Genomic DNA, 25807 nt, shown 5'->3' with positions numbered 1-25807 from the left:
AGTATGTTTTTTTTTGTATTAAAATTACTTCAAACCAAATTTGTACTTAAACCTAAATACCGAAAGACTATTAAAAGCTGTGTGACAATGTAAACACATTAGAAAACATAACCTACAAAATAAGTAAGAAAGCTTGGGTTAAATAAATATATGGTTTATGAAAAAGTTATTAAAATGCGAGATATTAAAAAAGGTATTAAAATTCAAGAATAAAAAGGGCACGCACTAATTGCAAAGAAACATGCAAAGGACCGTTAAATTTTCAGTTAGTTACTTTAACTAATTGATTACCTTAGCTAAACACTTTTAATTGAGCTATAATTTTCTAACAAAAAAACGTAATGTTAATTTTTTTAATAAGAAAACAAGTAGATAAACATTTTTAAGCGTATTACCTTTATTAAATACTTTCTTTTGTCAAAAAAAATTTTATTTCAAAAAAAAAAGAAAACACAAATTTTATTAAAAAAAAGTTTTTTTTTTATAAAAGTAATAAAAAAATGTTCTATAAAATAATTAAAACTATAAATTAAAATTTAAAATAAAAAAATTTTATAATATAAGAGTAATAAACAGTTTTTTCTGTAAAAAGATTAAAATTAAAAATAAAATTTTTTATTAAACTTTTTTTAATGAAAGTAATAAAAAATTTTTTCTTTAAAAAAATTGAAATCATAAATTAAAATTAAAATTTATTTTTCTTATAAAACATTTTTTTAATAAGAGTAATAAACATTTTCTTCTGTAAAAAAAATTAAAATTAAAAATTAATTTTTTTATGAAACACTTTTTTAATAAAAGTAATAATAAAAAAATTTTTTTATAAAAGATGTTTTTTTTAATAAAAGTAATAGAAAATGTTTTCTATAAAAAATTAAGGCTTGTGTTTTTTGCTTTTTCAAATAAATTGTTTTTACAAAAACAAGAATTTAAAAAAATAATTCGCTTAAAAATGTTAAGCCACTTTTTTTCTTATTAAAGAAATGCTTACAAAAAAATTTAGCAAGTCAAGTCATTCAATATTTTTACTTGAATTTTATACTTTTTTAATACTCTTTGTTATTTAAAACAAATTTTAACTAGATAAAAAGAGAAAAGTATTTAAAAAGAATTAGATATTTTTAATAAAAAAAATACAACAGGACAAAAAGTGAAACATCTTTAATTGAATTATATTTTTTACAAAGCTTTTTTCCAATTTTTTTTTATAAAAAAAATAAGCCATAAAATTGTGCACTTTGTCCCTTTACCTACGCAAGTTTGAAACAAAGTGATGCCTTTAGTGATAACGATTACTTTTTGATTACCATTACATACATTTGGTGTAAAAAACCGACGCTTCGTCACAATAAGTTAATTATTTTTTGTATTAAAACCAAAGTTATTTCAACCGCATCCCTAAAAAAGTAATTATTATTAACCATATTCCACTTTAAATTTAGTTTTGAACAAAGAAGTAATGAGTACTTAAAATAATAAGCTGAAAAATATCAACAAAAATAATTACTTTGAATAATAAGCAAAAAATGTTAACAAATAATGATTACTTGAAATAATGAGCAGATAAATATTAACAATTAATGATTATTTAAAATCAGAAGTGAAAAAATATGAACAAATAATGAATACTTAAAATCTCAAACAGAAAAATATTAACAAATAATGATTACTTAAAATAAGAAGCGGAAAGCTATGCCCAAATATTTATTACTTGTAACCATAAACAAGAAATTATTATCAAATAATAATTACTTAAAATAATAAGCGCAGAAATATTAACAAACAATAACTACTTGTAATCATAAACAAGAAATTATTAACAAATAATGATTACTTGAAATAATAAGCAGAAAAGTTTAATAAACTATGATTACTTGAAATAATAAACGCAAAAACATTAACAAACAGTGATTACTAAAATAACAAGAAGAAAACTTTTCACAAATAATGATTACTTGTAATCATAAACAAGAAATTATTTTCAAATAATGATTACTTGTAATCATTAACAAGAAATTATTACCAAATAATGACTACTTGTAACCATAAACAAGAAATTATCATCAAATAATGATTACTTAAAATAATAAGCGCAGAAATATTAACAAACAATAATTACTTGTAATCATTAACAAGCACTAACTCATGACTATGATTACACGAAAAATGTATTTTATGATAATGATTACTAATGTTAGTAATCGAAACCAATTTTTCTATTTTTTCAATGTGTCTAAGTTTTTATTTTTTAATTATGATTAAATGTAATCGAAAGTATTTTTTATTGCTACTTTAAGTACATAAAACACGATTCAATAAAATTATTAATTTTTCCATATCTTCTTCTTCTTAATTTAAACAACATAACCATCAATTTAAAAAAAGTTCGCCGTCCGTTCCCTTCTCAAACCAAATCCTTTCGAACAACAATTAACGACCTTGCTACGACTCTGCTACCATCAGCAACGCCCAGGCTGACAGATGACATGATTTTGCCAGCATTGTTCGTGGCATTATTTGTAAGACATTGTGCAGCTCTTACAGCTAATCGTTTCTACATTCCCGATGTTGAATATCTAAAAATTTATCGTAAAAGTTTACACTTGAACACTGCAAAGCGCGGCACTTTGAATGTTGTCATACTCCACGCCTTAAAATAGGTCGAGCATGGCGAGAGGTTTATAAGGTTGGGATTCTTGTTCGTTGAGAGCGGACTGTACATACTTCATGCACCTGCTCACATTTTTTTTTTTTTTTGAGAAACAAATGGCGTCTTATTTTTTATTGAGTTAACATAAAACCAATGGCGGCAGCGAATGGGTTGGTGCGTGATTACCATTCGGAATTCACAGAGAGAACGTTGGTTCGAATCTCGGTGAGAGCAAAATTTATAAAAACATTTTTCTAATAGCGGTCGCCCCTCGGCAGGCAATGGCAAACCTCCGAGTGTAGTTCTGCCATGAAAAAGCTCCTCATAAAAATATCTGCCGTTCGGAGTCGGCTTGAAACTGTAGGTCCCTCCATTTGTGGAACAACATCAAGACGCACACCACAAATAGGAGGAGGAGCTCGGCCAAACACCCAAAAAGGGTGTACGCACCACATATATATATATAGCATAAAACCAACGTCATGTACTTTAGCAGCGAATACGAAATTTTTCTCTTATAAAAGTTCAGTCTGGCCTAGCGTACATTTTGCACAGCACTAGACCCAAAAGTCCGAACCGCCAGCGGCTCCAGCTTTCCGTTAGCCAGAATGCAAAAGCGTGCCAAGTAAGCATCTCTTGCTACAGAATATATTTCCTTCTTACCCAGATACCAGCTTATTACCTCTATTGCAAGGAATTATTACGAGTATTTTCGCTCCTCCTTGGTATTTATATGTACGAGGCATAATTTTCACATTACAAGCAGAGCGTCGAATGCACCTTGTTCACAATACAATAAACTCTGCGTGTGCTTGTCTCAATCATGGCTTCAATTCTGATGCTGTAGGCTAGTCCGTCACCGTCTTTTCTCGATCTTTTGCGATCATAGGCTACTCACTTCTGCGCTGAGAGCGTAGCCCAGGGAGATTGAGCTTCCAAACACATACAAAGAATTCGATTAAGAAGCAATGAACTATGTTGCGGAAAACATGTGAAGCGACAGATCTGTATGTGTCTGCAGCGATAGCAAAACTGCGCTCATGGCCTTAGACAACCCTCCAACGACTTCAAGGGTAGTTGAGTCCTGTAAGTCCAGGCTGAACTAATAGCCTGACGCTAACATAGGTCCCGGAATATGTGGGTATCGCGGGTAACGAGACCTCTGACTCTTTAGCTAAGAGTCAAAGAAGTGAAAGCCACGGTTAACTTCAACCCACAAGCGAGCTTGGCAGGCTGAGAGAGACTGCAGATGGACAACACTGATGTTCGCTGTCATATCCGGCCGAATATCGTAGATCCTCCTTTTTTTTTGTTTAATAATTATATGAATTACTAAAAAATTCAGATATTTGGAAGTAAATAAAGTAATCATTATCTCAAGTAATGCGCTGATATACGGGCATGTAAGTTTTTTCATTATAATCATAATAAAAAGTAATCATTATAGAAAAATAGTTATATTTTACAATTACAAAAGCTAAAAATGTTTCATTTTGCAAATATTTTTATGAAATACTAAAACTTCACTACTGAAGTAATCATTATCTAAAGTAATGCATTCGTGTACGGACAAGCAAATATTTTTTAGAGTAATCATAAAGTTTTTTAATTATGATTTTAAATAAACGCAGCATTGAAGTAATTAATTAAAAAGTAATCATTACAGACACAAATGCTTATTTTACGATTACATTTAATCAATTTTTTTTGGCTAAATTACAAGTAATCATCTTCATAAAGTAATGCATTTTATGGTAATCACAAAGTAAACGCGGCATTGAAGTAATAATTAAAAAGTAATCATTACAGTCACAAATGCTTATTTTACGATTACATTTAATCAATTTTTTTGGATATCATTACAAATAATCATCTTCATAAAGTAATGCATTTTTATGGTAATCACAAAGTAATCGCAGCATTGAAGTAACTAATTAAAAAGTAATCATTACAGACCCAAATGCTTATTTTACGATTACATTTAATCAATTTTTTTGATATCATTACAAATAATCGTCATATAATTAATTAAAAATTAATCATTACCGAGACAACTGTAGTGCTTTTTTATGGTAATCACAAAGTAATCAGAGCAATCAAGTAACCGGATAAAAAGTAACCATTACCGAGACAACTCTGTTTTCATTTTTCCTCACGCCTTCAGCAGAAATAAATATTTGTGAAATAAAGATAAAACTCAAACTAACGGACTTACATAAATCATATATTTTTCTATTATTATTATTATTTTTTTTCATCTAATCACACTTTTAACGTGGGCACATAAAAATGATATTTACTCAATAGTAGTTTAGGTAATACATATTTGCATTGAATAAATAAAGAAATGCATAAATACTTATTGTAGCAATTGAATGTCAAATGTGGCTTATGTGTATAAAAAAGAGAGAAAATCTATATATTTATTGTAAGGAAGAGATAATGCAAAATTTATTGCTCAGAAATTTTCGCCAAAGATAGGAAGAATTTAAACGCTAGAATCTGAAATAAAACACAAACAAAACTTGAAAGAATATACTTAGAAATATTTGAGAGTAATGCTCAAGCGTTGCCAGAAAATATAGTTTTTGGTGTTCAAAAGAAAATTGAGAAAAATTAAGTTGCACAACGCGTGTAAGTATGTAAGTAAATGAAAAAAGTGCAAAACGCGAATTAAAGAAAGAAATCCCAAATTATGTAAAATGCAATTATGTATTGTGACAAAGAAGAAAATTTGGTAGGAGCAAAATCAGCAAATAATAGGCAGCCAAATTAGAGCATTAAAAACAAAATAAAAATTATTAAATAATAAGTAATGAATTAAAAAACAATAATTATTCGATTTACTGAATATTCGCGCTGCATAATTTTTGTTTAAATGCATATTAAGTACTTTCGGTTTTTGTTGTTTATGCTTTAATGCATAAATTAGGCTTAAGTATGCTACCTATTTTGCGTTTAAATGAAAGAAATTTATTTCCACAATTTGAAAGTACTTTAAATGTGAAATAGCGCAAAGGAATATTTAATTTATGATTAAAGTTAATTATACATACATACATATAGATGCATATTTGTATAGTATTATTATAAATTAATGGCTTAGTTTAAATCAAAAATAAATTTATACAAAGAAAATTAGTTTACAGCAAATGTAAATCTATTTAATAGCATTTAAGCATTTTTTTATTATACACTGAGGAAAAAATAAGTAAAGAAAAAGTAAATATATTCTACAAACAAGCAAATAAAAGTACGTTTTTCTGCATTTACAAATAATATAACTTAAATGTTTTTCTTATTTTTAAATTGCATTTGAATTTATTGCCGTTTATTTGCACCCTACCTAATACTCAAGCGCCTTTTACAGAGCTTTTTACCAAAACAAAAAAGTAAATCATTAGAAAACAATATCCAGTAAAAAATAAATAAATATATAAATACGTTTATATACACAAACTAATTTACGCGTAAAATATAGCATGCAAATTAATCGAAAAAGTAATTCACCATAAAACAAAAAACCAAAAAAATAAACGGAACATTTGTAATAATTCACTAAATAAAATGTATTAAAAAAAACATAAAAATTCACGAAGAAGTTATTTGAAAAATTATTTACGTAAGTTTTTCGCAGTTGAGTTTGTACAAATTATGGCATAAAGAGTATTTTCGAAATAAAAAAAAATAATAAAAAAATTGCTAAAATCATGATTTGAATAAACTTAAAACAAATTAATTAATTAATTATTGTCAAGTTAGCAAGTACCGCTACTGCCAAAATTCCAAACACTTAAAAACCAATGTTGAACTGATATTCAAAATGTTTAAATTATACAACATTTAACTGTAAATGTAAAACTCCTGTATGTTGTATGTAAATTTTTTTATACTAATCATGAAATATTTACATGCATGCGTCATAATGATTAGATCATAATTTTCGATTTGAATGAAGCGAGAGAAAATAAAATAAAATGAAAGACTATGTATAAAGTTGAAAATCGTTTTTACCAAGGCAAACAGTAGAAAAGCTTAAAACCGCCTATAAAAGCTGTGTTGATTAATTTTTTTCCAATTAGACAAGTTGGACAGTCCAGAGTTCTAAAGCGGAAAACCAAAAAACCATGCAATTATTGATTTTACACCAGTGCTGCCCCCTCTTCAATATGCCATGGCGAATATGCATTTTTGTGGATATTTTAGTTATGCTTAGGGTAAGTTTACATTGATGGTGCTATGGTGCTTGGCCATTGCTATTTTTGTTAGTATTTTGCCGTGACAGACTAGTAAGTCAGCATTCAGCCAACATTAAGTCCATTGTACTGCACTCGGATTCCCTTTTTAATTGTCTTTAAATCTACCCGACCTACAAAGAAATCTGAGTAGATCTTGTGGTGTTAAGGGGCCAAGAACTCAATGACAGGAAGATCTGCGACAGTCGATCGGTCATGACAGGTAACATCAGTGTTTTCCATCTGCAGTCTCTCTCAGCCTGCCAAGCTAGCTTGTGATTTGAAGTAAAACGTTTCCTCACCGTGGCTTTGATGGCTGCAGAAGGGTGTGGTGGAACAGGCTCTGAGGCCAACTTTTTTGACTCCAAGCTAAAGAGTCAGAAGTCTCGTTACCAGCGATACCCCCGTGTAACGGGACCCATGTTAGCATCAGGATGTTATGTCTACCGACATACATAGTTCAGCCTGGATTTACAGGGCTCAACTACCCTTGAAGTGGTTGAAGGCCTGTATAAGGCCATGAGATGCAGGCACATACAGATCTGCTTTTCCATCTGTCTTCCCCAACAAAGTTCATCGCTTCTTGAACAGCATTCATGTATGTACTTATATACGGAGACATATAAGGTCATGGAACACCTAAGATTGATGGCCGAATGCTGTTCTCGTTCCCAAATGGGAAACGGAAGTATACACAATTGGGCCAATCTGTGACTGCATGTATGTAAATTTAAACTTAGAGATATACCGATCGAAGGCACACCGCTCAAAAACCAAATTTTTTCAGTTATTATTAGTTTATGCGAAAGACCAAATATTCCCATTATTCATGACTTTCATTCATACCTCGGCTGGCTTCGCAGGAGCACATCCTTTTAACCCAGTTTTCCAAAACCTCGGTGACGGTTTCGGCCTCTGTCTCACGAATGGCTTACAAGATATTCCCTTAAGGGCCTGCATCATCAATGGATTATTCTTCTTATGCTTCTTTTTCATGCTAACCGACGCCAGTTGAACACACCAAGTGAAGCCAAGTCCCTCTCCACCTGATCTTTCCAACGTAGAGGAGGTATTCCTCTTTGCCTCCATGACCCAGCCAACGAAGCCACTGGATATTTATTCGCTGCGCTGTGTCTATGTATCGTAAAGTTCATGCAGCTGTCGCTAACGTAAAAAGGTCCAAAAATCTTCCACAGAATCTTTTTCTCAAACACACTAAGTGACACCTCATCATACAATATAACAAACTCTTTATTTTACTCCTCACTAAAAAAAACTGTATTTCCGTTAGAGTAACGGCGATACAAACCGTTTATTTTACCAACGCCGGTCAGAAAGGCAATATTTTTAAAAGCTCTCGCAGCGACTCCCTGCGGTCAAACTCTTGCAGCAAATGACAGAATTGCATAGTGTTGGCGTATACGCGCCATCTAGTTGTCAGCAACAACACCCAACATTCAAATTAGTGTCACAGTACAAATTTGTTTCTTTGTGAGCTCAGAATAGTTTATTTTTATTTACATTGTCAGATAGCGCTAATCTCTTTATTTAAAACAATACTTTCTAGCTCGGCGGCGTTAATACCGAATTACTGATGCATTATTTCGTATTAAAATGGTAGTATGACAGACGGGTCTTACGCGGATTAGTCAACAGCTGATTTGCGCCGTCAAACAAGGTAATTCGCGAATAACATTCCGTGAGGATATACTGTCATTATGCACACCTACAGCTAACCCGATCAAATATTGACGCACTAAACAGTCTGAACTTAAAAAATCAAAGTAATCATATCATATCCGGTTACTTACGAGTAGCGTTGACCCATTTACTATACTCGCAGCTCACTTCATTGTGAATAACTTTTCATCGTAGATATTTAACAACGCCGCTGTTGCCGTAGTGCAGACATTTTCTAACCATACACAGTTGAACCTTGGGTTCGATTAACACATTTCATTGCAAACTCAATTAATGAAATTTCTGGGATAAAAATAATAATAAGAATTCGGCGATAAATTCGTTAGAGTGCTCTATTCGAGTGGCACACATAACTGTCCTGAAGAGTGCCAAGTCTAGATAAAGCTTACCGAAGCGAATATCTATATTTATACTTAAAAAAACAAAAGTAAAACGTGTGCAATGATTGCCAGAACTCGCTAAGTAAATAGAGGCGTACTATTTTATTCTCAGGCAACGGCAACACTAACGTAATCCGTTAAAAGAAGCCGCTAGGTTCCCAGAAACCAACGACGCAAGGTAAAGGATTCGAAAGATATTAATTTGTTCCTGATAGCTAACTCATAACCCAGTGTAAGCGTAAAAAATTTACGATTTCATCATGTCTGAAATGCGCATCCGTCCACGACAAGTACTCATACTGGTTATAGTGTTCCTTGTGGTATTGCTAATGGTCCATCGTAATGGAAAGCGGACTTGCCAAGGCCCCGAATTTATGCAAATTATGTACGCTAAACAGGCGGAGGCGTCTTTACCAAAAATTTACGCCATAACGCCAACATATACGCGACCGTCGCAAAAGGCAGAATTAACTAGGTATGTATGTATGTATGCAAATCGCTTTGTAACCCAAAAACTAAATTTACCACTATTGATTTCGTTGATTGGTGCAGATTGTCTCATATTTTCATGCTTGTACCCAATTTGCATTGGATCATCATTGAAGATGCCAATACAACAACTGACGTTGTGCGCAACTTATTAACGCGCGCTAGCTTATTGGAACGTTCAACGCATCTTAATATTAAGACGCCGGAAAACTTTAAACTGAAAGGGAAAGACCCCAATTGGATGAAGCCACGTGGGGTTGAACAACGGAATTTGGCACTTAGTTGGATCCGAGCCAATGTAGATCCACAACAGCACAGTGCGGTGTTTTTTATGGATGATGACAACTCTTATAGTGTTGAACTCTTTGTAGAAATGACAAAAATTGAGCCGGGACGTATTGGTGTATGGCCAGTCGGCTTAGTAGGTGGCCTACTGGTGGAAAAACCACTACTCAATGCTGACAATAGCCAAGTAATTGGCTTTAACGCTGCATGGCGACCGGAGCGACCATTTCCCATTGATATGGCCGCGTTCGCCATTAGCATCGATTTGTTATTCAAATATCCACAGGCACAATTTGCCTACGAAGTAGAACGTGGATACCAAGAAAGTGAAATATTACGACACTTAACAACAAAACAACAACTACAACCCTTAGCGAATAATTGCCGGGATGTGCTCGTCTGGCATACTCGTACGGAAAAAACAAATTTGGGCGCTGAAATTAAGCTAAATAAGGAAGGGAAACGCTCAAACGAAGGCATGGAAGTTTAACACGAAAATCGCATTTTCTAAGCAAGATTTATTTGAAACGTACGTATTTGCGATTTTGAAATCTTTATACCGATAATAAGAATTATGTACTTAAGTAGGCACGCATGGGCTAACAGTCATGCCTTGTACAAGACAAAACAAAAGCATATCATAAAAATACGAACATATATTCGTATCAAGAAAAATTTATGAAGCTTATATCGAAGTGCTTCCAAACTGCATGCTTATATGTATTTTATGTATAAATATCTACTACTTAGAGACAAAAATTATCAACAGAAAATTTTTATAAATTTTTTATGCCAATAGCTTTGTAATTTTTATGTATTTTGTAAACGAATTTAAAGTATGTATTTAAAAAATATTCTTAGTACCTAAAGCAATTATATAAATCTGCCTATCTTCTGTGTCTTCCCTTTGCCACGAAGTAGCCTTGCAGAATACGATAAATATTTATTCATATGTATGCCGTGTAAACACAAATCTAACGCGTCAATTCAGAAAAAAACAAACTAGAGTGTAAGTTAGTTGGGCAGACAACTAATTTCTAAAACCAAAATGTTTCTATTTGTTGGCTTCAGTTATTTTGCCAGTGGTAAAAGAATAACTATGAAATTAAATGTTTATTTTATTTATTAAATTAATATTATCAGGTGTTTTATCTCGTTCTTTGGTTTTTATATTCTTTAAGAGTTTCTGCTGAAGTAATGTCATGACTTACTAAGGAAATGTTTGCCTCAGAAGCTATCGATATCAAAGCTGCTACTGGGTCGTTATCCTATAGCCCCTTGGCTGATGACACTATTACATAATTTCTTACTCGTTCTTTATCAAATAGAAATGATGTTTTCTCCAACTGCTCTAGCCTGGATTTTAACGACCTGTTCTCTTTTTTAAGGTTAGCTATTTTATGGTTATATTGTGCAACTATTTGTTTTATATCGTCGTATTGACTGCTTAAATAGGAGACTGATTTTCTCAGTTCTTTTATTTCGCTCAATACCTCCTTAATCATCGTTGAATCATTTGTGATTCTGGTGCTGCCTGTTTTTGAGGATAGAAGTTTTCGTTCCGAGTTTTTCGGAAACTAAAAAAAACGAATTTTATTTTTATTACACTTTTATTGATTTTAACAACTCCGCTCCATCATATCACTAAACTCCACTGAACCGGCTAATTATAATCAACAGTATTACTTTTACCCTATTTTTGACTATCTTGCACATTTCGTCTTTTAGTGAGCTAAATTACTTACAAAACAATTCCAAAGAATTGTTTGTCTGGAAAATATAAAAAATGTTGGCATGTGCCGGAAATGCAAATTTGGCATTTGTTGCATAAGTTGATAATATTTAACTTTATTTTGGGCGGCACATGCCGGAAATGTTAATTCAGCTAATTAATTTTCTTTGTGAATTTTACCATTTACAAAATCAATTGGTTAAACCCCTGTAGTGCTGTGTATAGTGTTATTATAGAACCCTATTATCCTCATCATTTTTTCCTCTACTGTTTCATGATGATTTTTCTCATCGTGTCTAAGGAGTCGAAGGTGTTCATTAATTGTGTTATGTAGTCTTTCGACATCTGCGTTGGAAGTGTGATTACTACTGGATGTGAAATGTATATTAATCTCCTCGTCTTCAAGAAATTCTTTCATTGGTATGGCTTTAAATCCAAGTTCGTTATCTACGACAATTTTTCCTATCTTTCCGTAAAACTTAAATAATATACTGAAGTAATTTTGTTTTGAATTCAATCCATGTTCGTCCGTTAATTTTATATGCCCCTGCGTATTTGGTAAATTTATCGATCATCGTCAAGAACAGTTGTTTTTCTAATGTATAAAAGACATAGATATGAATAATTTCGTGAGGTCTCAAAGGCGTTTCTGTAAGTTTATAAGGTAATTTCGGTGGTCTCCTGTCATATTTTTCTATATTACAAATTTCACAATTATTTATGAGTTGTGTAATTCTTAATTTTAATTTTGGATTGTAAATTTGGGATTTTAATTCCTCGAATACTGCCTGAATACCTCTATGATTTTTATCTATATGCTCCTTTTCTATAAGAGCGGTCAGTTTATTTTCGTCCCCTATGTCTTCAAGTAACTTTGTGCATCTTATTATTTTAAATTTGTTATTCGAAAAAAGTTCCTCGTACGTATTTTTTATTACATCAAAAAGATCATCATCTATGAGGATTGCGTTTAGTAGATTTTCTTTATAATGATTTGGTTTTTGAAAACATTAATAGGGTTAGAAGTTTCCTTAAGTGTTGTTGAATTTGATTCCAAAACGTTTACACTAATGGATGTGGGTTCAATTCTCGAAAGTGCGTCTGCGTTGCTGTTTTTCGTACCTTTTTTGTACTTAATTTCGTAGTCATATTCGGAGAGTTTGAGTCTCCATCTAACGAGCTTTAAATTCGGTTCTTTAATAGAACCTGGCTTTTTTCTATTAATGGCTTATGGTCAGTTTCTATAATGAACTTGCGCCCGAAAATGTATGGCCTGAAATATTTGGTGGCCCATACAATAGCCAAAAGTTCTTTTTCAATAGTACTGTAGTTGCACTCGTGCTCGTTTAATGTACGGCTTGCAAAACAGATTGGATGATTATCCTGTGATAAAACGGCGCCTAAGGCGAAATTACTCGCATCCGTTGTGAACATAAATATTTTGAAAAAATGTGAGTATGTTAAGATTGGTTCATTTATTAACAAAGTTTTAAGGGTATTAAAGCTTTCCTGTAAGATTTACTGAATATTGGTACATTATTAACCGTACGTATGTTATGTTTAATGGCGGAAGTAAAAGTCAGTTTTGTTGTTTTCTTGATAAAATATTTCAGAATAATATTTTATACATGTCATTAATTGATTTTTCTCTTCTGAATTGAGATGGTTCGTGCGAATCTGATCGCAAAGTGGTCTATGAAATTTATTCTCAATGATATTAAAATTCTTGTAATCCTACCGACTGCGCCAGTTTTCGTTCCGAGTTTTTCGGAAACTAAATTAGTCCACCGTTTAGTTGCTCGAACACTCTATTGAATTATGTTTCCTTTATTTATTTCAAACAAAATTTTTTCACAAATGCGTGGTTTAATTTAGCCATGAATTTTTTTAGTATAGAAAAAATGTTCTACCGTTGCGGCAATCTTCAGCCAACAACTTCGCAGAAATGTCAAAGGATTAATTGCTAGCTTCTGTGCACCCTGGTTATCGATGTGTAGTACAATTGGATCATATTTCCAAAATCCAATATCTTTTAATAATCGTTGCAAATATAATGCTTCCTTGGCTGCATTCGATGCTGCAGTGTATTGCAGCCTCTGTGCTACTTAACGCTATCGTACGACTCCCAAGATATGGTACAGTGTCCATACAAAAACATGAAACCAGTGTAAGACTTACGGTCATAAGCGTCACTGGCCCAATCTGCATCTACGTATCCTTCAACACGTTTGCTACCTGCGCGATTTGAAAGTTTACAGTTAATGCTACCTCGCAAGTATCTTAAAATATGCTTTGTCGCGATCATATGTTCGATATGTGGATCAATATTTCTCTGGGACAGTTTTGAAACTGAGTGCAAAATGTCAGATCTGGTAGTTATGCCCAAATGCATAAGCGCCCCTATTAAAGATTGATACTGCGTTACATCTGCCTTGCAACAGTCTTCAGTACAGTAATGGAACCAACTTCCCCATCGCGATCGATTTCGATGCCCAGAAAATGTTGCAAAACACCTTTGTCAACTACTTCAAATTTTTCAGAAATAAGTGGCTTCACCTTTTCTAGCCTTACCTTATTTTTACAAGCGATGATCATGTCATCCACGTATACCGCGATCAGAACTAACTCAACTTCCATATACACTTAGCCCACAAAGTCTGCGTTCACCTTAGACTTTTTGCGTGTAATGTGAAAATAAAACATAAATCTATAATTCAAATCAAATTATTGCCATAAGTTTATTCCTTATTTTCTTAAGTTTAAATAACAGAAACAATAATTATATTAATCTTCTCGATATTGATATAACGTGACATAAGTGCCATAACAAAAGAAATAAATAACCAAAAAGTCTGCGTTCAGTTTTACATCAAGTATGAAAAATATGAAAAATATTATCTTAAAAAGAAAATTAATATCTAGTTGGGTAGCCCCGTAGTTTTAAAACTTCCGCCAATCGGTTTGGCATCGAATATACCAACTTCTCTGTCTCTTCTGTTGTAATTTTCTCCCATTCTGTCTGCAGAACATTTCGTAAGGACTCTTTACTTGTTATTACATGCTGTCGTATTTTTTTCTCTAGTAAATCCCAAAGGTGCTCTATGGGGTTGAGGTCGGGTGATTGGGGGGGCGTTTTAAGCTGTCTTGGAGCATTATACAATAGCCAAAGTCGTACAACCTCCGCTGTGTGCTTTGGGTCATTGTCTTGTTGAAACCAAAACGTTGATGACAATCCAAGATTTTCTGCACTTTGCTTTAAATTTTGTTTTAAAATATTAAGATACCCCCACCTATCCATTGTGGATTCAATAAAGCTCAGTTTACCCACACCAGCAGCTGCCATACAACCCCACACCATAATGCCACCACCACCATGCTTGACAGTGCCTACAAGGTTTTGTTTTTCCAGCGCTGTTCCTGGTTTCCGCCAAACAATTTGACGTCCTTTAATGCCGAAAATGCAATACTTACTTTCATCTGAAAATATAACTTGTTTCCAGAACTCTGGAGACTTATTTATATAGGCGTTAGCGAACTCAATACGTTTACGCCGATTGACATGTGAAATGTATGGTTTTTTACGGGCTACCCTACCATGATACCCAGCTTTATGTAAAATTTTTCTTGCAGTTTCCGCACAAATTTTTTTATTGAACGTCTGTTGCACGTTTTCAACAATTTTTGTGGACGTAGTTCGCGGATTTGTCTTCGCCATGCATATTATTTTGCGTTCTTCTCGAAAAGATAATTTTTTTGGACGACCATTTCTCGGCTTAGATGTTAAAATCCCAGTTGCTTTAAAATTATTTATAACGCGTTGTACAGAGGAATACGTTCTTCCAACAGTTTGGCCTATTTTTCGAAAGGATTTTCCTTCTTTCCATAATTTGATAATTATTTTTCTTTCTCCAACACTAATTTCTTTTCCTTTTGACTCCATGCTTAAAAATTAATCCTTTCCGTAAACAAGATGCAGCATTGGGTGCGTTAAACAACTGACTAATATGCAAATAATAAAAACTGCGCAATAAAAAGCAAGAAGCATTCTTAAAACTAACGGTATCATTTAAACAAATAAACTGAACGCAGACTTTTTGGCGGTTGTATTTAGTTGTCGCGACATTCAAATGCCGTTATCTCGCATATGCATGCACGAATCTGAACAATTTTTTCACAGTTTTGCAACTGAATATGTAGAGAATAAATAAACGAAAAGCATTGTTTTGTAAAATACATAAGTGCTGTATATTAATATAACATATAATATTTAGTGAGGTGAACGCAGACTTTGTGGGCTAAGTGTACATCCTGTACAAACATGGCTCGTCCTTACAAGCTACGAAATTTGTTGTAGGACTTCGTTTGAAATTCCATTGCCTGCCAGATTCAAACCATAAATAGCCTTTTGCAATTTCAAAACTTTTTCCGGTTGACTCTCGTTGATAAAATTTTTCGGCTGCTGCATATAAATTTCATCTTGCAGGTCACCGTTCAAATATGCGGTACTCACATCTAATTGGTGTAAGTGCATATTTTCCTCTACTGCTATCGCTAAAAGCATTCGTATCGTTGCATACCGCACAACTGGAGAAAAAGTTTCATTATAGTCGATACCAAATCGTTGTTCACAACCCTTTGCTACCAGTCGCGCTTTATAGCGTTCTATTTTTCCACATTTGTTGCGCTTTACCGCGAAAACCCATTTACTTTTAATTGCTTTCTTACCTGGTGGCAAATCGACATACGTCCAGGTTTTGTTCTTTGTTAACACAGCGAATTCAACTTCCATAGAATTTTTCCATTCGTTACATTTGTCGCTTGAAAGTGCCTCATCAACATCCGCAGGAATATTTTCATTTGCCATACTATTAACGACATTATACTGCTTTTTAGGCCGTCCACGCTCACCCGTCCGCAGCAACTTGGACTGACCTCTACCAACCCTCGCTACTTCATCAGCAGTCTCCTCCTGATTGTCGCTTCCAGACAAAATATCACTTTCTTGCTCCTCATTGTTAGTTGCAGGCAATAAATTATTCTGCTCACTTTCGCTTTCAACAAAGAACTGTACCACATCTGCTTTTTCGATACTATTTTTGCCGCCGCTGTCAATATTTGTATTACTATTAAAATTCTCATTAAAGAGTACGTCTCGCTTTACAACAATTCTATTAAGCTGTTTGTCGTACAAACGATATGCTTTGCATTCTAAAGCCGGCCATACACATACAGTTTCAACTGATAGTTTAAACTGAACAGTTTAAACCGTCAGTTGAAACTGTACACTGTTGAAGCAAACACACATACAGTTCAATTCTTCAGTTTTGGCAATGGATTCGAAGAAGCAAGACGATATCGCCCATTTCGCTTTACTTTTTATCTTGTTAAAAAATAGAAAAAAATCGAAAAAGCGTAAACAATGGTGTAAAAAGTGGTTACAAAGGCGAAATCAATCTTCAGACATAAATTTATTGAGAGAATTACGTGAAAACCCATTAGATTTCCTCAATTACTGCGAACTCCCACACACGTAATAATCAGTTTAAACTTTCAGTTTAAAAAATTGAAAATTTCATTTGTCTCAGTTCAACTGTAGAGTTGAATTGAACTGAAACTGAAATATCCACACACGTGGATGTTAGACTGTACAGTTGAATTGTACCCTACAAGACAGCTGACTATCATATTAGCACTCATATTATCATCATCACTATCATCATCCAACTACACATTTTTGTTCTAGCCGTGGGAAAGTTCTGATAGTTTCCCCTTGTCGGTGTGATATTCTATCTCTCTTTTACCAATAGCAATTTCTTATAACTGAAAAATATATCTGCCCTGCTCTAAAGGCACACTAAACTCCTCATTGTTGTCATCACAAACTCATCAGCACAAATGGCCTAAACTCCTCATTGTTGTCATCAGAAACTCATCAGCACAAACGCCTCATTGTTGTCATCACAAACTCATCAGCACAAACGCCTCATTGTTGTCATCACAAACTCATCAGCACAAATGGCCTAAACTCCTCATTCGAAATTACACGACGAAAATGAAATTACATTTATATTATTATATTCATTTATTGTTTACAAACTAGTTATACAATTTTATATTATATATTTACATATTTACACATTTCAAGATTTTACATATTTACACATTTACACATTTCAAGATTTTACATATTTACACATTTACACATTTCAAGATTTTACATATTTACACATTTACACATTTACACATTTCAAGATTTTACATATTTAAAGATTTTACATATTTACACATTTCAAGATTTTACATATTTACACATTTACACATTTGAAGTTTTTCTGTTAATATATTTTTTTTGGTTAGACCTATTGTGGCTTAAACGAACATACTTCCTAATAGCGCCTTGTACATCTTCTTTTGTTTTTTCTGAAAAGAGGTCTAATAAATGAAATAATTGTTAGCAACTCGTAGGTATTCTTCTTTTTGCTATGGACTTACCAAATATAAGTTCAACCGCCTTAAGTCTAAGAAGTGGTATCTTTCCTGCTCTTCCTTCTAAGTTGAAGCTGTACATGGCGTCATCTGTGAAAAGATAACGCATAACCCCGTCAACCGTCCCTTTCGTGCCTTTTGATCTTGCCGGAAGCCCAATCTACATATGGAAGAAAAAGTGTTATTTTCAAATTATACTAGCGTTCATTTTATTATGTTACCATTGCGTCGGCGTAAGCTTTATTTATCAGCTTGGCTTCAACAGCCTGCACTTGCTCCACCGATAATACGGGAAACATGGCAGCAAGTTCCATGGATTCCTCGCTTTCCGCGTCCCCGGTGATGCGACTGACAGACTGTTGAACCCTAGCTGTCAGCACTTTGCATTCGCGCAGCAGCTTACTTTGCGCTTGCACCTCACCACGTTCCGGCATCTGAAAAGGGAAATTTCGATGTTACAAACGAAATATATAGTACATATGGTGAAAGTCTGTTATTACCTTATCGAAAATGGCACTTTGTATGTCAGCTACTTAGCCAGCAACGCCCAGTTGACGGGTCTCGACGCTATCCAGTTTCGCCAATATTTGGTCCTGGCATATCTGGATAGCGCTTAACTCAGCTATTATTGCCGCGTGTCTGCCTTTAGATGACGACAACTTTTTGGGAAGAGCAGGCTTTTTTGGTGCAGAGCGCTCGTCATGGGGACATTCCACCCCAAATTGAAGCCTTCGAATTTGTATTTCTGAAATAAAATAAGAATATATAAAACCACAAATAAAAGTACGTAAAACTGTACCGTCATTTTCTTGCCACTGACTTATTTCCATATAAACCTTATCTACATCTTTCAAATATTCAAAAATTTTTGATTTAAAAAAAAACTGAACTCCCAAAAAAAGTAACTCACCTCCTGCTATTGTTACAATATCTACTGTTTCTCGACTAGTACCTAAAAGAGTTTTAGCGGATAAAGGTATTCCTTCAACCCCAACCTTCTTCAACGTTTGCAGTAAGTCAGTCAATGCACTTTGTGTTATATTATTTCTAACAGCCCATGCTTTTAGCTCAATATTTCGGTCATAAGTTGGAGTTGCATTTTTTAACCTATCATCTAATTCTCCAAAGTCAAATAAAAATCCGTCGTCATCACTACTACTATCTGATAAGTTTGCGTTTGGTACAGAAATATTTTGAAGACCGGCGGCTCTACTGGTACTAGGCATATCTTCATTAGAACAATCTACTCTATTACTATTACTGCTATTGGTATCACCTTCCATTTGATGAGCAAGTTCGTTCAGTTTTCTATGTTTTGCAACTGACGCTTTAAGGGGGGATTCTACTGTAAAAATCAAATTTTCATGGATTTTGTTTTCATACTTGTATTAATTTAATTAGTAAAAAAAAGTTTAGGGTTACATAAACACAGGTCTTGAGTGTACAAAAAAATTTTTTAAATTTATTTTCATTTCAAAATGGCAGCTGTACAGCCGCTCCCCCGAAACGCCTTTTGAAATCTGCCCACACTGTCGCGCATTTAAAAAAAATCTGAAATGAAAAAAACAATTTTTTTTTTATTATATATATTATCATTATTTTTAGTTGTTAAGCCTATTACTTGCAAAAAAAAAATTTTTTTGTAAAATTTTTGAAGTTTTTTAAAAAATCGACATTTTTTTGTTGTCATTTTGTTATTAAAAAAGGGGTTATAAATAATAAATTTTTTCCCACCATAGCTTTAAAAACTAGTAAATATTGTTAAAAATATACTATCAAAGTTTGAGCTTGATATGTTAATTTTTCACGGAGCTGTGATGTGGGCAATTTTGAAAACGTGGTTTCGAGAAAAACACGCTTAAACAAGCGCATTATCAAGCGCATATGACCGTAAACCGCTCGAGCGCTCAGTTTATACCTGCTTTGCTAAAACTTTTATAACTTGAAAACTATTCAAGATTTCTTTTTAAGATTTTCATGGAACATTCTGGAGTTGTTTCTGAGTATGTTTCAACAAAAAGTAAAAAATCAATTTTTTTTTAAGTTTTACAGTAGAGGCCCCCCTTAAACAGTGTATTCTCCTTGCTCATCAAATTGGCAAGAGTTTTTCTATTTATGCTCATAATTTTAACTAAAATATTGTATGTTAAATGTGAGTTAGTATTTAACTACTTAAAATAAAGTTATTAATTTACAATGCCTTATTTATAACTCGCAACTTAAATTTTGATTGTAGACAAATTTGTGTATGATCTGAAAAAAAGAAAATTTTTGTTAGTTAGTATTTAACTATATTACTTAAGTTTATGTTAGTAATTTACAATACCTTGTTTAAAGTTCACGTTATATTTTCCTTCCTTTCCTTTCCTTTTATTTTATGTATAATCTTCTGAAAAAAAGAAAATTTTTATTATTTCTATATTATTATTTCATTATTATTATTTCATTATTATTATTATTTTTATATTATTATATTTATTATTTTTACTTTTTATGAAAATATTATTTTATCGCACTTTTCACTATTTTGAACAAAATATCACAATTTGTTCAGAGCAGCCACAAAATTGCAACTTCACACTTTGTTCTTGTTTTTGTTGTAGCAGCATAAGCATTCTCCATACATATACGGAGAATACTGCTGAAGTCCATGGCCGGATATAAATCCGGTAACGTAGAACGTTAAAAATTCTTATTTTACCAAAATGCTTATAAAACCACGATAAAATAACATTTGGTTAGAATTTAAATATACATAACTGATTTACACTCGATTTTTTTCACAATACACTTTTCACAATCACAAAAAACACAACCGCCTTCCACGAGTAATATGAATAATTATGAATAACTAGATGCGCTTTTTGTTTGAAAGCGCGGCTAGAAATTCCTTTCAATACTTCTTAGTATTGCCAATTCCAGGGAACAACTAGTAGTCGGAATGGCGTGCTGCCAGAAATAGAGCACAAAAAATAATTGACGAAAACAGTTCGTTTTTACGTTGAAGGAAAAATTTCGCGATTTAAATGTAATACATATAATAAATTGTTTAAAATATTATATAATATGTTTTTTGGGTTATAATATAATTTTTATGAGACCACTGTCAAATTCAATCACACTTTCCTGAATACATTTTGAATACATGTAATTCCATTGAAAACTGAGTGTTGGTTTTTGTATGTAAATATGTATGTTTTTTTAATTTTTTGTTTATTTATGTATTTTATACTCAGTGTGCTTATTTTTTTATACTTATATGTATCTACATCAATGAAAATAAGGAAACTGTAAATTCCCAATTTTTGTTTTAAAAAATACCCAATCAATATTTCTCCCGCTGTGGCATTACTGACGAATAGTATAAAAAAGGAGCATTTCAACAGCGCTTTCACAAGAAAAAGAGTTTCACATTTAGTTATCTCTTTTGCTCTTTCGACAATTTTCAATTTGTCAATGCGCATGTATTAGAGACTAATAAAATATTTGTCAATGTGTTGGAATTTTTGGCGAAAGTACTCAGCACTGTCTTGTAGGGTACAGTTTAAACTATCAGTTGAAACTGTATGTGTGTGGCCGGCCTAACGAATATCCCACCATAACAAATTGTTTGCATTTAACGTCCGGCGAGTACAACACATTCAGCAATCAAACAGTTCGCTGTTTTATTCTTATTTAGAGCTGGCAAAAGATCGATGTTTGTCCACATCGATGTTTCGATGTTTTTTATTTGAAAACATCGATTAATCGATTAAACATCGAAGTTAGTAAAAGAATTTTTTTTTTTTTCATTTATTTAATATTGACTTCATTATTCAACATATATATAAAAAAATAACAAAATAATGTTTTTCAAACAAACTTAAATTAACAGTATTTTGATTTTTTCAAAACAAATTAGATTACGAAAAAAAAAACAAATGAAAATTTAAAAACAAATGAAATATCCAAAATATAATGATAACTTAACATAACAGTTTTGTGAGTTTTTCAAACAAATTAAATTATGAAAATATAATGACTCAACTTATCAGTTGTTTGAGATCCATTCATTTTTATTTAGGAAAACCAGCATATCCACATTTTTTGGCTTTAGTGAACTTCGTTTTTCACTCACTATTAAACCTGCTTTGCTGAACATACGCTCACTTTCAGTTGACGTAGCCGGTACGCAGAGATATTTTTTTGAGCTCATCTTCAATGGCTCATCAGTCGAGATCTGAAAAAAGTTTAGTATTAATTATAATGCTAGATTTTATATAGCATGTAATTACCTTCCAGTAGTCTAAAGGGTTTAAACTAGAGTTTATATTTTCCATGTTGAAGTATTGACGAAGGGTCAAAATCGAATCAACTCGGGAATTACGAATTTTTTGAGTTTTGTTTTTTTCCAAAAAATTAAGAAGTGGAGTTTTATCGCATAGTGGTGTTGGCAGGCTAGATATATTTGGAGGGTGATTTTCTTTGTAAAGTGGCGAAAGTTCATTTTCTAAAAATTTTTCGGCTTCTATAGAGTTTGTATTTGAAAAAAAACCCTCCTTTTTAAAACGCGGATCCAGTAATGTCGACAAACGAGTCACAGTTCTTTTTTCATATGGCAGTAGTCTTTGCCGTATGCCTTCCATTAGCAAGTTGCATACGTTACGGCCATCATCAGTTTCTAGTCGATCTTTGATTTCACTCAAATTATGCAAAAGTCCGCTAACCAATGGTATAATTAGCGAAACTGTTACATTAGAGCTGGATGATGTTTGTACCGTCGCATCCTCGAATAGTGAAAGAACCTGCTTTAAATCTTCCAGAACAGATAGCTCATCAACTGATAGAGGTAGTATTGCTTTCGGAGTATCTAACAGGACTTTAGCAATAGCTGACTTTGTGGCCAAAATGCGCTCAATCATGTAGAAAGCACTATTCCACCTTGTAGGGCACTCCTGTTTTAGACTATATGGCTTCATTGGTTCCTGGGCTTGCTTAAATTTTGCATACGCTATTGAGCTGCTCTTGAAAAACGAAACTATGCTTTTGCACTTTCCCATAATTGTCTTAATATTTTCAAGGGAAAAACAGCTTTGGACAATTAAATTAATGCAATGAGCAAAGCAAGGCACGTTTCGCTTTTGTAGAATCTCACATGCTTTTACAACGTTCCTCGCGTTGTCTGTAACAATTGCGCTGACTTTGTCAATAACTTGCCATTCCACAAGGACTTCGCGCAAAGAATTTGCAATATTTTGCGACGTGTGGTTGGTTTCGTCAATGAGATTTTTGGTTGACAAAACAGCTGCTTTTAGCTCAAAGTTGTCATTGATGAAATGGCAAGTGACTGTCATATAACTTTCGTTAGCCCGTGACGTCCAGCAATCTGTTGTTATAGCGCAATAGTCCACTCGGTCCAGAATACAGTGTAATTTGTCTTTCATATTTGTGTAAAAGTCTTGCATGCATGTGTTTCTCAATTTGTTACGAGAAGGCAGCTCGTAGCGAGGATCCAATGTACTGACAAAATTACGAAATCCTTTGTTTTCAACAACTGAGAACGGTCGCATGTCGGAGCATATATAGTGCATTAGTGAGCTATCAAGACTCTTTTTCCTAGCGGAAGATGCTTCGTATTTTTTTTCAATGAAGGACAAAATAGACCCTGAAGATTTCGGAAGCTCGCTAACAGTTAATCCTGCATGCATCCGTTTCAGGTGTCCAGCCAAATTAGTGGTATTGCCACATGTTATATATGTTTTTCCACACTGAATGCATTTAGCTGAACTGCCATCCTTTGATTTGTTAAAAAATTGCCATACAGCTGACTGACCGTACCTTGTTCTTTTTGCTGGGTTTTCTTCTTCCACCTCCTTTGAGCTCGTCTTTGAAACTGCAAAAAAAAAAAACAAAAAATAATTTGTAGTATTATATATATGTATGTATGTACAAGTACTCTTATACACCTAGTCATCACTTTGCGTTGGGTATACGTTCCCAAAAAGTACGACTCAAAGCGACGTCTAGGTGTAGATATTTTGTATTAACAATACGCACTCAGCTACATACATAAAACGATAATCTTACCTTTGCCACTAGAACTTTCTACAAACCGCTCCATTTCAATCACTGCCTGCCAACACCAAAAGCCTAAAATTTAATAATTTTCATATTAAAATGGTATACTTAATCAGTTTTTTTAATGTAGAAAAGTTTTTTAATGCATAAAAGTTTCTTACTTACCACTTTCGTTCCACGTGCAATTACTAAGTGATGGTACAAAATTTGCGAAAACATCGAACATCGGTTTACGAACATCGATGTTTCATTTTCAAATTGAAACATCGATACATCGATATAACATCGATATTCCGCCCAGCTCTATTCTTATTAATACGTCGCCCTTACTTAATGCTGTTACTGCAGAATTAGCTGCTAACCAAATTTTTTCTTCATGTTTTTCAAAACGTACAAACATATTTCTGTTGTTACACATATGTGAGGTTGCGCCGCTGTCTATGTACCAACTCGATCCGTTGAATGTAGTCGGGGCATTCGCTGTTGCTATAACATTCATTGCCGCTTCTCCCGACTTCTCTTTGCATTTATTGGCAAAGTGTCCCCTTTTACCACATGAAAAACATTTTCCGTTGAATTTCCTCTGCTGCTTTTTATTTGAATTCTCTCGCGCTACAAACGCTTGTTGTCCGTTGTCGTTCGATGGTTCATTTTGCCGCTTTTGCCTCTCTGCTTCTTCTAGAATTTTAACCTTCAGAGCGCTAAATGTGGGTAAACTATCACGTGTTTCTATCGCTATGACAATATTTTCAAAAATGTTAGGCAAATTTTATAGGAGAATTGTACTTAGTAATTCTTCTTGAATGACGATTCCAATCTCCGATAGCTTGTCTGCAATTCCGGTGAACGAATTAAGGAATTCCACCATACTTTCATCTTCACGCATTCGCTTATTTAAAAGCTGCTTGTACAAAGTCACTTTTTGTACCGGCCCTTGCGCCTTATGCACCTCCTGCAATTTCTGCCATGCCTCCGCAGATGTTTTGCAGTTCTTTACATAATTTAATTGATTCGCCTTCACGCAGAGTAAGATAGTGGCCAAAGCCTTCTCGTCGTTGACATTCCACAACGCAAGCTCCTCAGGATTCGATGGCTTTGTCCCCGTTACCGCTTTTCAGAGACCAGCATGGATCAGCACACTTCGCATTTGCACTGTCCATGTCTCTTAGCTTGATTCATCAAGCTTCTCTATGCTGTACAACGATGCCTTTATAACGTAACTTTACTTTTAAACCACATGGAAACTTCTGGGACCATAACCTATTAAAAGACGCGTGCTAAGTTACTCTTTTCGCTTCAGTGGTTTATTTCGAAGTAGCAGAAAACTGTGTGTACATATATCAGTAAGAATAAAGGAAATGAAGCGTTATTGCTTTTTCTTAAACTGTTATATGAATCATTATTCCTAAAAAAGTCTCATTTTGATTTCGATACATACTTTGAAAATTGTCCTTTTCATTTCTAATAAATGGCTTAGTATTTTTATAATCGTTACTAAAATTTCTTTTTACTGTATTAAAGCTACCATTTCGCGGAGGTCCAAATTGAGTGTAATTTTGATGTCTGGCATCAAGTATTATTTTGTAAGCATCTACCAAGTTATTAGGATTTCTGGCAAAAATTAATGTACGCGTAGGCTCGGGTAAATGTTCTCTAAATGTTTTGAGCGAAATTCTATTAACTTCTTCCGTTGTATAAGTTTTGTCACCATGTGTTAAATTTCGATTATGTATTTTATTTATTAAATCATCCATCAAATCATTACTAGTCTCTTTTTCGCCAAAATTTTTAA

General features: G+C 33.3%; 2 protein-coding genes across 6 annotated transcripts in view; one reads left to right on the top strand and one right to left on the bottom strand.

Annotated features, from left to right (window-relative positions):
• Positions 1-8770: 8770 nt before the first annotated feature.
• Positions 8771-25807, top strand: part of LOC128858769 (galactosylgalactosylxylosylprotein 3-beta-glucuronosyltransferase I) — a 74201-nt gene continuing 57164 nt past the window's right edge. For 2 of the 5 annotated variants that reach the window (XM_054095268.1, XM_054095269.1), the window contains exons 1-2: positions 8771-9441; positions 9519-10269. In XM_054095268.1, coding sequence (XP_053951243.1) covers positions 9227-9441; positions 9519-10230 — 927 coding nt within the window. In that variant the 5' untranslated portion in view covers positions 8771-9226 and the 3' untranslated portion in view covers positions 10231-10269. Of the gene's footprint in view, positions 9442-9518; positions 12235-25807 lie in introns of those variants that run through there. The other 3 variants (XM_054095266.1, XM_054095267.1, XM_054095265.1) reach the window with 3 other exon arrangements.
• On the bottom strand, positions 21905-24381 carry LOC128858768 (E3 SUMO-protein ligase ZBED1-like). The gene is made up of 4 exons (XM_054095264.1): positions 24181-24381; positions 24025-24087; positions 22233-23830; positions 21905-22177 (listed from the first exon to the last, which is right to left on the bottom strand). The coding sequence occupies exons 1-4, from the start codon at positions 24239-24241 to the stop codon at positions 21989-21991; spliced, it is 1911 nt and encodes a 636-aa protein (XP_053951239.1). The 5' UTR covers positions 24242-24381; the 3' UTR covers positions 21905-21988.

The sequence above is a fragment of the Anastrepha ludens genome, chromosome 3 (genome assembly GCF_028408465.1).
Source record: "Anastrepha ludens isolate Willacy chromosome 3, idAnaLude1.1, whole genome shotgun sequence".
Lineage (NCBI taxonomy): Eukaryota > Metazoa > Arthropoda > Insecta > Diptera > Tephritidae > Anastrepha > Anastrepha ludens.
This window is presented reverse-complemented; position numbering and strand designations above follow the sequence as displayed.

Bases quoted from the DNA above. Each gene is read 5' to 3' on its own strand.
- LOC128858768 (XM_054095264.1), bottom strand. From the start codon at position 24,241: ATGTTCGATGTTTTCGCAAATTTTGTACCATCACTTAGTAATTGCACG. The intron at 24,088-24,180 runs GTAAGTAAGAAA...ATTAAATTTTAG, and splicing joins TTGCACGTGGAACGAAAGTG to GCTTTTGGTGTTGGCAGGCA. The intron at 22,178-22,232 runs GTAATTACATGC...AACTTTTTTCAG, and splicing joins ACCCTTTAGACTACTGGAAG to ATCTCGACTGATGAGCCATT.